The sequence below is a fragment of the Equus quagga genome, chromosome 13, assembly GCF_021613505.1.
Source record: "Equus quagga isolate Etosha38 chromosome 13, UCLA_HA_Equagga_1.0, whole genome shotgun sequence".
Taxonomy (NCBI): domain Eukaryota; kingdom Metazoa; phylum Chordata; class Mammalia; order Perissodactyla; family Equidae; genus Equus; species Equus quagga.
The window spans coordinates 73,613,910-73,627,472 of record NC_060279.1 but is presented as its reverse complement, the minus strand read 5'-3'; the positions used below and the strand labels follow the sequence as shown (position 1 = coordinate 73,627,472).

At 45.5% G+C, this 13,563-nt stretch overlaps 1 protein-coding gene across 4 annotated transcripts; it reads left to right on the top strand.

Moving 5' to 3' along the window:
• The first annotated feature begins 1,028 nt into the window (after nt 1–1,028).
• On the top strand, nt 1,029–10,261 carry SDR42E1 (short chain dehydrogenase/reductase family 42E, member 1). 4 transcript variants are annotated; one of them, XM_046682400.1, is made up of 3 exons: nt 1,029–1,065; nt 7,968–8,061; nt 8,652–10,261. In XM_046682400.1, the coding sequence occupies exons 2-3, from the start codon at nt 7,994–7,996 to the stop codon at nt 9,763–9,765; spliced, it is 1,182 nt and encodes a 393-aa protein (XP_046538356.1). In that variant the 5' UTR covers nt 1,029–1,065; nt 7,968–7,993; the 3' UTR covers nt 9,766–10,261. The 4 variants fall into 4 exon arrangements, with proteins under 4 accessions (XP_046538356.1, XP_046538358.1, XP_046538359.1 ...); XM_046682402.1 differs by lacking the exon at nt 1,029–1,065 and adding an exon at nt 1,180–1,497; XM_046682403.1 differs by lacking the exon at nt 1,029–1,065 and adding an exon at nt 4,515–4,762.
• The last annotated feature ends 3,302 nt before the right edge of the window (nt 10,262–13,563 follow it).

Here is a 13,563-nt window from a genome sequence, read left to right as displayed (position 1 = left end):
GCCAATGCTGAGGACTTAGCTTTCTTCACCTGGCCTTCATTAATTTGTATATCCCAGGGTTTGAGGTGTGCTGGTGACTGCTCTGAGTGAAAACTTAGCAGTAAATGGCACACTCCATACAAACCTCTTTGAGTCTGAATGCGGCAAGAGCAGCATATGAAGTCAAAATCTCCAACCTTGAGCCACCAAAATGAAATCCTCCCCAGCCAGGGATCCATTCGTGTGTGTGTGTGTGTGTACACAGAGTCTGCGACTTCCCAGAGAATCAGACTCCTGATGAGGAGACAAAAGATGGGCCTCTCAGGGAGACCTTTGAATGAGGATGCCAACCTTCTTTTCTATATGGCTTTTAAGTCCTTGGTTCCTTCAGCAACAAAGGGTTAGTCTTGGCATTCTTGCCTGCTCAGTGACCAGGAGTGGAACTGAAAAAAAGTAGGGAAAATCAGGGGCACAGGAAGACATATGGACACACATAAACGTGGAAACTCAGAGATAAATAGAGACTTTAAAAAATACATGGAGAGTGAATATTCAGGAGTCTGATGGAGCCTCATCCATTATCCATGCATCCATTATCCATCCATCTATCCATCCATCATCCATTCATCATCCATCTATCCATCCATCCACCCACCCACCCATCCATCCATCCATCCATCCATCCATTCAGGCAACACTGATGGAGCTGAGCCCCTCCTATTTATGAGGCACTGTCTGTGCCCAGCACGGGGAGTACGCAAAGGCAGAGGTGGAAGTCTAATGGCAGATAGACCAATATCTGGGAATAGCAGTGGGAGTAGACCCCGAAAGGTCACTCGCGAAGCTGAAACACATGGGGCGAGCACGTGGGGGAGAATGAACCTTCCGCCTCAGCACAGGTGAGGGTGGACGAGGAACCTGCACATCATAGACATGCCTAGACCTCCGGGCTTCCTAGAGAGGCCCAGATGCTGGGGAGGCCCAGATGTTGGGGAGGCCGGTCCGAGAACTCGGGCGCCGAGCGGGGGCGGGGCGGGGCGGGGCGGGGTGCTGAGGTCTGAGCCGGCCGCCGCCGTCGCCGTCGCCGTGAGTTTGCCCGGGATAGGAGGGGAGACCCCCTGCGGGGACCCGGGCTTGGCTGGCTGCCGCGATCACTCGTCGGGGGCGGCCGAGGGCGAGCCCAGTGCAGCTGCGGGGGTGGCCGCCGCGGTGGGACGAGCCCAGCGGCCGGTGGTCCCCTGCGCGGGTGGCGGGGACATCCTCCCCTGTTCACTTCTTTCGGATTCCAAGGAGCCGGGCTCGGCGTGGCTTCCCAGAATGTCGCGAAAGCCTCAAACGCTGCCTGGCCTCTGATTCCCTTTTTCTCTTTATTAAAAGACAGCAGGCCCCAAGCTCACAGCTTTCGACAGGCACCTGTAACTCGTTAGACTGACCCATATCTCTTGTCACCACCCCACCTTTTGGGAAGGTTACCTTGTCTGTGACAAATGATTCTGGTTTCCCATTTAAGGTGGCAAGGTAAGGTTGGCACTTAAAATGAACGTGGTTCTTGTAAAATGGTGGGTAGATTTAAATAAAACATAATGGGTGAGTAATGGTACCAGAAGTTCCAGTTGTGACGGAAATTGTCAAAGTGGTAAGTCAACAACCTGCATTGTCCCAACCCAGCTGGCGGGTCCTGCAGACCTGGCTTCGAGCCCTGGGTGCTGAGCAGCCACTCACGACCTGCAGGAGCCAGGAGCCAGTCTCTTTCTTCTTTTTCTTTTTTCTTTTCAATTTTTTTCTTCCAGCTTTATTGAGATATAATTGGCATTATAACATGTAATTTTAAGGTGTACGATGATGATGTGATGTCCGTATATATGTGACATACCCACAGGAAGTTTAGTTAACATCTCCCTACCTCACATAATTAGAACTTTTGTGTGTGATGAGAACTTTAAAGATTTTTTCTTTTAGCAACTGTCAAGGTTATTGTTAACTGTAGTCACCGTGCTGTGTATTAGATTCCCAGAAATGATTCTGTCTTATAACTGGAAATTTGTGTCCTTTGACCAACATCTCATTTCCCCCACCTCCCAGCCCCTGGTAACCACCCTTCTGTTTCTATGAGTTCAGCTTTTTTTAGATTCTACATATAAGTGAGATCATATAATATTTGTCTTTCTCTGTGTGACTTATTTCACTTAGCATAATACCCACAAGTTCTGTTCATTTTGTCAAAAATGGCAGGATTTCCTTTTTTATGGCTGAGGAATATTCCATTGTATAGGTACTGTATGCCACATATTCTTTATCCATTAATCCGTTAATGAACACTTAGGTTGTTTTCATGCCTTGGCTATTGTGACTAATGCTGCAATGAATGTGGGGGCACAGATAGACATATTTTTGAGACAGTGACTTTATTTACTTTGGATATATACATGGGCAAGTTTCTTCATCTCTGAGCCTTTTTTCTCATATCTGAAAAGCTGAGGCTAATAATAACTACCCCAGAAGATCGTCCTGAGGCTTCAGTGGTAAACCTTTAAAGCCTTTAGAGCACTTAGCCCATATTAAATCATAAATGTAGCCATAGTTGTTATTTTCATATTAGTGAGGAGGAAACAGGATCAGAGAGGTTCAGAGACTTGCCCAGAAGGGCACAAGGAATTGGTGAGAGTAGCACGTCCAGGACCCACATTTTCTTATTTCTAACCTAGGAAGCTTAATCTTGCATCCTTGCTACCCCTGCCTCGTGGGAGGAGAGGGGGCACCTCCTCCGTGGCCCTCCAGTAATTGGAGGGGCCCTAGGAGGTTGCAGAATATGTTAGCTCTGAAAGCCCCCATAGGACTCAGGTCACCATAGGGTTGCTGCTCCAGGTGATGGACTCTGCACAGCCCCGGGTGCCTGTTGTGGTTGAGACATAAGCTGGGGAGTCAGACAGACCTGGGTTCCAGTGGGTACACATCTCTGCTCTACCATTCACTAGCTGTGCTAATAGTAAGTATCGTCTCGGAGAGTCGTTAGGAGCATCAGGGAGAATAATTCATGGAAAGGGCCTAGCGCAATGCCTGGCACACAGTAAGTGCTTAATAAATGGCAGCTGATGCTGCTTTGCAGGGTTGAAGTGGCAGACACGCCGGCCTGGAGAGGAGAGGAAGCACGAGTGTGGTGCTCCTTGCCAACACGGCAGAAAGGGGCGTTTGAAGAGGTTGCAGAGTGCTCATTCCCTTTATGTTTATTGAGTCCACGATCTGCCAGATACTCCTTGGCCCTGCAGATACTCCTGGGGAAACGGCCTCTGCTCATATGGAGTGTAGTTTGGGAAGCAGATGGGAAAGGCAATTATAAAATTATTTAATTACTTTTGTCATAAGCATCATGAAGAATTGTGAGGATCTTTTGTGCAACAAATATGTGGGTAGAAGGAGTTTGAGTGAACAGCTGGACCAGATTTGATACACCTGAGCTGATGAGCATTAGCTGCCCTGGCTTTACCGAACCTGAAGTGAGTTCGCTCACTCGTTGTGCAGCAAGCCAGTCTCTGACACCGGGTGTGGAGGAAGAAAGTAGGAATTTTATTTTTGCACAGCGCTGAGCAAGGAGAGAGGGCAGCTAATGCTCAAATCCCAAACTCCTTGAAAAGCTAAAAGGAAGGGTTTTTATTTGGGGTTTTAGGTGGGGGCAGGGGAGCGTATGGCCCTGCTGGTCGGAGCTTTCCCACCAGCCTGTCTTTGGCCTTGAGACACTTGCAGAGAGGAGGGAGCCTATGACCTTGCTGGTCAGCAGCTTTCCCACCAGCCTATATCTCTTCGCGGGGAGAAGATAATCCAGGTGCTTGTCCCTTGGCGGTGTCTGTCTCCATGGAGGATAGTGGATTCTGGAGCTAGGAAGCCAGAGAGTAAGCAGGGAATGAGTGTTTTGGTTTTAACCTCATATATGCTGGGTTTAATGTGGGGAAACTGATATCAGGGTCGGTATCACTGGCACCTTGATTATATTCAGAAGAGTGTGTGCAAAGGCCTCTATGTTTGAGTATGTCAACTTCCCACTTGATGCTATGCCCATAGTTAATTTTCTTCAGAAATGTGTTTGGCTTTACACCTTGCATCCCTTTTACCTGTATCAGAGTTCCTCTCTTTATCATCTCTAACCACTTCATCTTTATTACTTTGACTGCTCTTTGTTAAACACAAATAGTTTTCAGATCACGCGTGGAATTTGAACAACACCATTTCTCAGCCCTCTAGCCTCAATGTCCATCCGGTCAGAACACAGCTACCTTTTGCCTCTAGTCAGTACTTGGGGCAGTGATTTAAAACACACCGTCAGGGGCCGGCCCCGTGCCCAAGCAGTTAAGTTCGTGTGCTCTGCTTCAGCAGCCCAGGGTTTTGCCAGTTTGGGTCCTGGGTGCAGACCTAATACCATTCATCGAGCTGTCCCACATAGCAGAACCAGAAGGACCTACAGCTAGAATATCCAACTGTGTACTGAGGGGCTTTGGAGAGAAGAAGAAAAAAGGAAAAAAAACAAAAAAGAAGATTGGCAACAATGTTAGCTCAGAGCCAATCTTTAAATAAGAAAATAATGCTATCATAGGTTAAACTACCTAGAGATATTTGTCTTTTCCTTAAAGTACATACAGTAAATTTTTGTTTTTATGACAGCAGTCTTCAATTCTCCTCTCTGTTCCATACTCTAGGGGCACCTGGATTTGTATATTACATTATAATACCAGGGAGGTCGTAGCATCGTCATCTTGAACTCGTGGGATGAAGGAACTGTGCATAATCTAAGGTTCTTATTATTGATCCTTAGCATTTAATTAGGTCTTTGTAAATCTAAAGTACTCCTCCTCATTTTTATGACTTTCTTCTCAGAACTTCCCTGTGAGATGTCAACTTTATTGCCCTCACTTTATCTTAGTATTATCAAGAGGTCAGGCAGATTTTAAATTTCATTTTTTCCTGTTTGTAATTAAGGTTCCTTTTTCTTGATCATATACTCAACTTTAACCTATGTCTGCTAAAACGACTGCTCAGGTGAGATGGTACTACCCCCTCCCCAACCCTCCCCAGAGGAAAGCAATTACTGAACAAAGCCACGTTTTGGAAGCCTTAAAGCTATTGCGATTATAAACGCTGGTCTGAGTGCCCAGCCCTGGAAGGAATCAGATGGAAATTAATTAATAAAACAGAAGCCGTAAAGTCTGTAAAAATGTGGGAGCTGGTTGAAGGAAAACCGTGTATCCTCTTTCTCTCCCCTCTGGCCTAGCGTTCATGGAAATTTCTTGCGGTTTTCCGGGAAATGTGTTTGCTGTGATTTTTCTGCGCTTATTGATGTCGGGAGCCAGGAAGGGAGGGAGTGGTTCCTGGGTAATACCATTAATGGCTGGTAGTCTACGAAGGTTTTACCAGTGCTGTTTGTCTCGCTAAATGATTAGTTTTTCCTTACTCATTGCCACCTTTCTTGTCTGACCCTCCTAATCAGGTCAGTTAAGCAAGCTCTTACCTCAGATCGTTCTGGAGTCTGTTGGAAGGTAATGAGGAGTCGCATGAATAGGCCTGGCAGGTACCCTGAAGCATTAATAATTTGAACTTGTACATTCCCGGCGTGATTAATGTGCACATGAGCCATGATTGACCTGTGGTCTCATGACTGGACTGGAATGTGCAATTTTAGAAACAAAGGATATTAGAGATGAAGAAGAATTTCTGTTGGAGTTTTCTTAATTGGACTCTTTGAAGGTTTGTCCATTTTCTGAATCCCTTACAGTGGAATTCTTGTGGAGATAATAAGAATATCTTAAATTTTGTTATCTGGCATCCTATTAATCAAAACTCTATTAAGCAGACAGAATATTTCTGAAACCCGTGTGTGCTCTTTCGGTTAATGACATCACCTTCCTCAGACTTCACCTGGATGCTGTCCGCTGTCACCTCATTGAGTACGTGCCAGCTCTCATCGTAATTTCAGCTGAGCACCCTGGCATCTCGTCCTGCCTGATAGCCCTCCAGCTCAGCTCCCCATCCCCCTTACCCAGACTCTTCCGTTTCCAGCCTCTCCCTCCTCCAGGAAGCTTGATCTTTAGCAAGGACCACAGTGAGCGCGTCCTTGCTGTAAACCTACAAACGCTTTCTCTTGTCTACAGAATAGAATGCAAACTCCCCCAAAGTGGACTTGAAGCTGTCTCCGAGCTGACCCCAGGCTGTCCTACCCCCCTATATCCCCCGGTACTCCCTTGGGCTTCAGGTGGCACTCCAGCCGCAGCAGACTCGCCACGCTAGTTGCCCAACACAGCCTTCCTTCCCTGATGCTCTTCCACTCATTTCTGATGCTCCGTCAGCCTGTGGTAACCCTCCACCTCATCTCAGCCTGCCCACATCCTCCCATTGTCCTGATTCAGCTCTAATGCTCACTCCTCAGGGAAGTCTTTGCTGATCTGCCCTTCAGAATCAATTTCTCCCCACCCCACCTCGGTGTTCGCACAGCACCTTGTTTACACCGACATTATAAAGCACTGTTGTTTTCTCCCTTTTGCCTGGTGCTTTAGATATTTGAGATAGCCTCTCTCCTCCGTCATACCCTCCAGAATGCAGGAACGTTGTCTCACTGAGCTTTATGTCATTTTCATTCCATAACCCAGGACTTTCTAGGAGATAAGTTTAATTAAAATGGCAGTGTTCATTGGCATACACACCAATGACGTTTAGACAATGCGGGGCCCTGCATAATTTGTGCCCATCATAATTTTACTAAATGAGATATATTTCACAGTGTTCAAAATCATCCATAAATTCAGCAGATACTTGTGGAGTATCTGCCGTGTTCTGGGTTCTGGTAGGGACACACCAGTGAAAAAAAGCAGAAGGTCTCAGGTCTCTTGGAAGGAGATCAATCGTAAAAAAAATAGACAAATAATTTTAGGTAGTGAAATGTGCCACAAAGAGAACAAAGCAGCATTTAAGGTAAGGGGGAGCTCTTTTGCACTGAGTGATCAGAGAACCTCTGTGAGGTGAGGAAATGACATTTGAGCAGACCTAAATATTGAGAAAGATGCAGCCAGGCAAAGACCTGATGGAGCAGTTTCCCACTGAGGCAAAACAGGAAGCATGCTTTGGTCTCAAGGCACGAATGAGCTCAGCATCTTTAAGGAAAGGAAGGAATGTCCAGTAGTTGGAGGGTAGAGGACGGATGGAGGAGGAGTGTGAGGTGAAGACAGAGAGGGAGATGGCAGGTCATAGAGGTGAAGGTAAGAAGTCTGGATTGAAATGTCGGTGGCTAACATCTCCTGCGTTTGGAAACAGCATCTGTAACAAAGTCATGTGATTATGTCAAATACTAGAATTGACTACATTTGGTTTTATGGGTACTCCAAATCCAAATGGGAGTGTTCTGCATGCAGAAAGTAATAGAATCATAAGGTCACTGTTAGGCATATTAAAGGATGCTGGTGTGTTCATTCTTGATGAATTTTCTTATAAACACAACTGTGACAATTGCTTAGTCAAACTGTTGGAATCCATCAACCATTCTCCACACCGTTTTGCCCAGTTTTTCCTGATATGTCTCACTCTTCTCTTCCATATACTCTCAGGCCACTGAGACAGTCACTTACTGAATCTTGTCTTCACACGTCACACCGCTGATTTGTGCATGAGTCATCTGATTAGCTTATCTGGCCATCTGATCTGCTTAGTACGGTTATCCAGAAGAACTTGTCAGACTTTTTTGTAACCTCGTGCTTTTGGGAGACCTAATCATGGTATGGGGGAATGTAATGGAATCATTGAATCCCCAAACTCTAGAGCTTGAAGAAAAGGAAATTTGAACAATGACATCCATGGAGCACCTGTACTGTGTCGGGCATTTTATTGGGCATATGTATACACTATCCCATTCAGTCTTCATAAGCCTGTGAGCTTATTATCAGCTCAACTTTTTAGAAGCAGCGGTAGACTCAGAGGGATCAGTAACAGTATTGCATACTTCTTTCTTGCAGGTCCAGTGATCTTTTGACTGCCACATATGGACTCCCAAAAATCTCCGAAGGAAACTGTCCTCATTACCGGAGGAGGTGGCTATTTTGGTTTCCGGTCAGTGCATCTATAAGATATGCCCATGGAATTATTTTACTGGTAGTTGCTGAAAACAGTATAGCTTTCAATTCTGATGTTAATACAAGATAGACACTTACTTGTTTGTATAATGTTAAACCAGAAATCAACTGTGGGGCCCAATGCTCGGATATTGAAATTCAGAACCACAGATATATTCCACTTTAAGAAAAATTCTCTATAGAGCCGTCAACTTGGGGAGGGGAGATTATTCATGTCACCAAAAAGAATTTAAAATAATAGCTATTCTTTCACAGTTATGTTGTCATTCATGAATATTTCAAAGAATAGATGGTGGGTCCTAGAAGTGAGGGGGAAAAATGTAACATCTAGATGCCATGTCTTTGAAGATAAAGCCTCTCTCATGTTAATTTAAGTAGATGTGAGGATTCTCATTTTTTAATATTTGCATAAGTAAGACTTGCACCAATGAACATGTAAATTGAGGAGTCAGGATAAACCAAGAAAACTTGGATCTGCCCCACATTGATTGGTAAATTATTTTAAGCACCTTTCCTAGGCATAGCTCAGTAGTGATTTGATTTAAGTGTTTTTCTTTCTCCTCTCAGCCTGGGCTGTGCTTTGAACCAGAAGGGAATCCATGTGATTCTGTTTGACATCAAGAGCCCTACTCAGACCATTCCAGAAGGAATCAAGTTCATACATGGAGACATTCGCCACCTCTCTGACATAGAGAGAGCCTTCAAGGGGGAGGATGTCACTTGTGTGTTCCACGTTGCTTCGTATGGTATGTCAGGGAAGGAGCAACTGGATCGAAAGTTGATTGAAGAAGTCAATGTGGGGGGCACAGACAACGTGCTCCAGGCTTGCAGGAGGAGGGGGGTCCCAAGATTAGTTTACACCAGCACTTTCAATGTCATCTTCGGAGGTCAAGTTATCAGAAACGGAGATGAATCTCTGCCTTACCTACCTCTTCACCTCCATCCTGATCATTACTCTCGGACCAAATCTATCGCAGAGAAGAAGGTGCTGGAGGCCAATGGGACGGTCCTGGAAGGAAGCAATCGTGTCTTGAGAACCTGTGCTCTAAGGCCGGCTGGCATCTACGGGCCTGGAGAACAAAGGCACCTCCCCAGGATAGTGAGCTACATTGAGAGGGGCCTGTTCAAGTTTGTGTTTGGGGATCCCAAGAGCCTGGTTGAATTTGTCCATGTGGATAACTTGGTGCAGGCTCACATTCTGGCCTCAGAGGCCCTGAAAGCTGACAAAGGCCACATTGCCTCTGGACAGCCCTACTTCATCTCAGATGGCAGGCCTGTGAACAACTTTGAGTTCCTCCGGCCTTTGGTTGAGGGCCTGGGCTACCCCTTCCCATCCGTCCGCCTGCCGTTGACCCTCATCTACTGCTTTGCGTTCCTAACGGAGATGGCCCACTTCATCGTGGGTCGACTCTACAACTTCCAGCCCTTCCTCACCTGCACTGAAGTGTACAAAACTGGCGTCACACACTACTTTAGCCTGGAGAAGGCCAAGAAGGAGCTAGGTTATGAGGCTCAGCCGTTTGACCTCCAGGAAGTGGTGGAGTGGTTTAAAGCCCGTGGTCATGGCAGAAGTCCTGGGAATGGTGACTCTGAGGCTCTTGTTTGGGTTGGGCTATTGGTCTCACTCTTGGTTGTAGCACTTCTCACACGGCTGTCTTCTTCTGTGATTCTGTCACTGTGAAGGAGGAGCTAAAAATAAGGAGCTGATCACATTGGTTTGGATGGTTTTCAAGAAACATGGGTTTTAAAAGATAGATATCTGATGCCAAATTTTGGCTCTTTAGATTGCTGTTTAAGAATAGGTTCTTGGACTAAGTCTTCATTTCTTACCTCTTTGTACTAATCCTGATGGGAGAAAAAAGAGGCAAAGATAAATTGGGAATTTGGGTTCTTGTGTCCTGCTCTAGAGGGCACAGTCTAAGTCATTTGGGAGCCATGGAGCTAAACTTAGATTGGAATTATCTTACTTGAATTTCTCAGAACCTAAAACTGTACTTATTTCCATTCCATAGACTTTGCATCTGCTTAAAGTGGACTAAAACCCACATTGATACAGGAATGGCGAAACACTAACAGGCCTTGGGGCCGGCCCGGTGGCGCAGTGGTTTAAGTGTGCACGTTCTGCTTTGGCAGCCTGGGGTTCGCCAGTTCAGATCCCAGGCGCAGACCTACGCACCGCTTGTCAAGCCATGCTGTGGTAGGCGTCCCACATATAGAGTAGAGGAAGATGGGCACAGATGTTAGCTCAGGGCCAGTCTTCCTCAGCAAAAGGAGGAGGATTGGCGGCAGATGTTAGCTAAGGGCTAATCTTCCTCAAAAAAAAAAAAAAAAAAAGCCACTAACAGCCCTTGAAAATGTGTGAAAAACACCAAATTGTGCCAGATCCCTCAGACCAACCCTCTGAGGAGAGATGGCTGTTGCAGGGGAGGCACTGACTCTTCACAGTGTCAGTTTTGGGGATTCCTTTTCACCTTTTCTCTTATAAAACCATTAAACCTGTGTGACCACATGGTAGTGTTTGATGTTTAAACAGGTAGACCTTTATCTTCTCTCATAGGATTCTTTTGAGGATTAAATTCGACGAGGCATATAAAGTGCCACCCACACACCTAAGCCATTATTTTTCTTAATATTGTTACTGTACATTCCCAATGAGGCTTTTCTTCCTTGGGGTATTCCGTTCAGAGGGTGCTGTTGCTACTAATCTTTCTGGAATGCCTTCGCAATATGCTCTCAGAGTCTGTAACAAGTGTGTTTGAATATCCTCATCTTTGTATAAAGTTTTGGTCTCTGAGATTGAAGTTTAGGAAAGAGCTAAAAATCTGATGATTAAGGATGATGATCAAGCTAATGATGCCATTTGTAATTAAAAAGTGAAGCGTAACTCTAAACTAACAGACTGGTTTTCTCACTGGGAAGAATTTGGGTTCTCTGAAGGCAGCTTCCAGGGAGCAGTGTTTTGAACAATGGCCGCATTGTCTAGCCGCCCCCGGGGACTGCCGTGGAAGAGTTCAGGTTGTACTGTTGCTAAGAACCAAAGTGGAAAGAAGACAGCGAATCTTTACCCATTCTGTGATTCCAGCTGCAGAAAGGGCAGTGTTCCACCCTTGAGAAGAGGATCGATTGCTGTGGACGGTTACGTTAGAGTTGGTCGGGAAGATGAATACTCCCTGGTGAACGGCGCCTGGGTGTTTTGGGAAAAGTGCTCAATCTGATACCAGAAGACCTGCAACCGTGAATATTTTGTGTGGCCTTAACCAAGTAACTGAAGCCTCTTTAGGCCTCAGATTCCTCATTTGGGAAATGGGAATGACTATTTGCCCTTTCTCTAAACCCACCTCCCTACCTCACAGGGTTTGTTGTGATCGTAAAATAAGATGTGGTGAAAGTACTTTTAATATATAAATTGCAACATAAAAATGAGATGGTGGTGTGTGATTGTTTTCTGTAAACTATTTTTCGAGTCTTTGATTTCATAAGAAGCTTTTGCTTCAGTCCCGGGTTTTCTTGTACGAGCACCCGCAGCGTATCTAACACTCCAGATGCGAATGGGCAGGTTTCTCTATCCTCGGCAGACTTACAGGCTAGTAATGACAGGCTAGTATGTCCAGACGAGAAGGTCACTGATAGACCAGGGGAGTACAGTAAGACCTTTATCTATTGTTGTTGAGAGGTATCACCGACTTCCAAAACATGTTTGTAATGAAGTCCTTCAAAAGAAAGATCCTTCTCAGTTTTCTTAAACCAACTATGGTGGGGTTTTGCTTGTTTTTGTTTTCCACAATCAAGCTATCTGAATGAAATTCCGAATCAATATATAGGCTTTATTGTCATCCAGATATGAGACATTCGACCATTCTACATTTGACGCAGTTGTCCTCTCTCCTTGAAACATGGTTCGTTTCCTTGTCGCGAACTCACGCTCTTCTGGTCCTTTTCATATTAATTCTCTATCACTATGTAACAAATCACCCCAAGATGGATCATCTTAAAACCACAAATAGTACCTCCTAGTTTCTGTGGGTCCGGTATTTGGGTGTGGCTTAACTGGGTAGCTCTTGTGTATAGTCTCATGAGGGTCATCTCATGACGTCAGCTGAAAACTTGACTGAAGCTGGAGGATCCACTCCCAGGATGGTTCATCCACATGACTGTTGGCAGCTGGCCTCAGTTCACCACCAGGTGGGCATCTCTCTAGGACTGCTTGAATGTCCTCATGACACGGAGGCTGGTTTCCCACAGAGCATGTGACCCAAGAGAGCAAGGTGGAAGCTGCAGTGTCTTTCATGACTTATCCTCACAAGTCACACAGTGGCACTCCACACTGTGCTGGTTACACAGAGCCGTCCTATGCAGTAAGAGGGAATTACCCAAAGGTGTAAATACCAGAAGGTGGGGAGTGTTGAGGCCATCTTGGACTCTGGGCTCTTGGCTCCATGCTCTGAGTCATCCTTCCTTTTCCATGAAAGGTAGCCCACATTGACAGCTGCATCGTTTTCTCAGCCTGCTTCCTGCCGGGAGAATTTTGGGAGTCTGAAGCCTCTTTATGTTTTGAACTGTATCCCTTTCCGTCCAAGCTGGTAGTGTTACTGTGAATATAATTATTTTGAACACTTTATGTGCCTCTTATGAGTCTTCTTGCAGTTCACTCCATTAGCAAAAGCCACCCCCACAAAACTCTTTAAGTCCTTCTCTTCTCTCTTTGGGGTAAGTTCTCTTGGGCTTCTGCACAGACTGCTGAGGGACAACACGCTTTAGCTTCTTAGAAGCCTTATTGTTTGTACAGCTCTCTAAGGCACCACCTTGGGTATCTCTGAGGTCTTGAAAGGTTTTATAGCCACAATAAAACCTTGGTCGTGGACTATCATTTCCACAATGTCGTATTAGCTACACAGGTTACCCTATTCCACATGGGAAGAGATTACACAAGGACATAAATGGCAGGAGAGTAGGGATCATTGGAGACCATGTGGGAGCCTAGCTACCGCACTCCTCTGTGTCTCATCACTTTGCTGACCGTCACCTCCACCTCAGTTTTAAACAGTGGATTTCTGCAGTGCTCAGTACTAGGCCCTCTTGTAACACCATACTCTCTCCCTAAGTGATCTCGTCCAAGCCCCTGGCTTTAATCCATCTCTACTCCAAATATATACCACTAAATTTATCGTTCCAGCCCAGACCATTCTTTTGAGCTCCATCTATCCAACTACCTCTGCATCTCCACCTGGATATTTCACGTCCATCTTGCAGTCAACATGTCCAAAATGGAATTCACAGTCCCTCCAAATTCTTTCAGGGTTTCTTAGTAAATGTCACCAGTATCCATTGACTTTCTCATGCCAGAAATCTGGGATCTTCTTTGACCCCTGCCTCCCCTTCACTTGACACACCTAATCCACCTTTCAGCCCATTCATTTTACCTTGTATTCATGCCAGTATCAGGTGTCACCTCTCTCCCCTAGACTCCAATAATATGTTT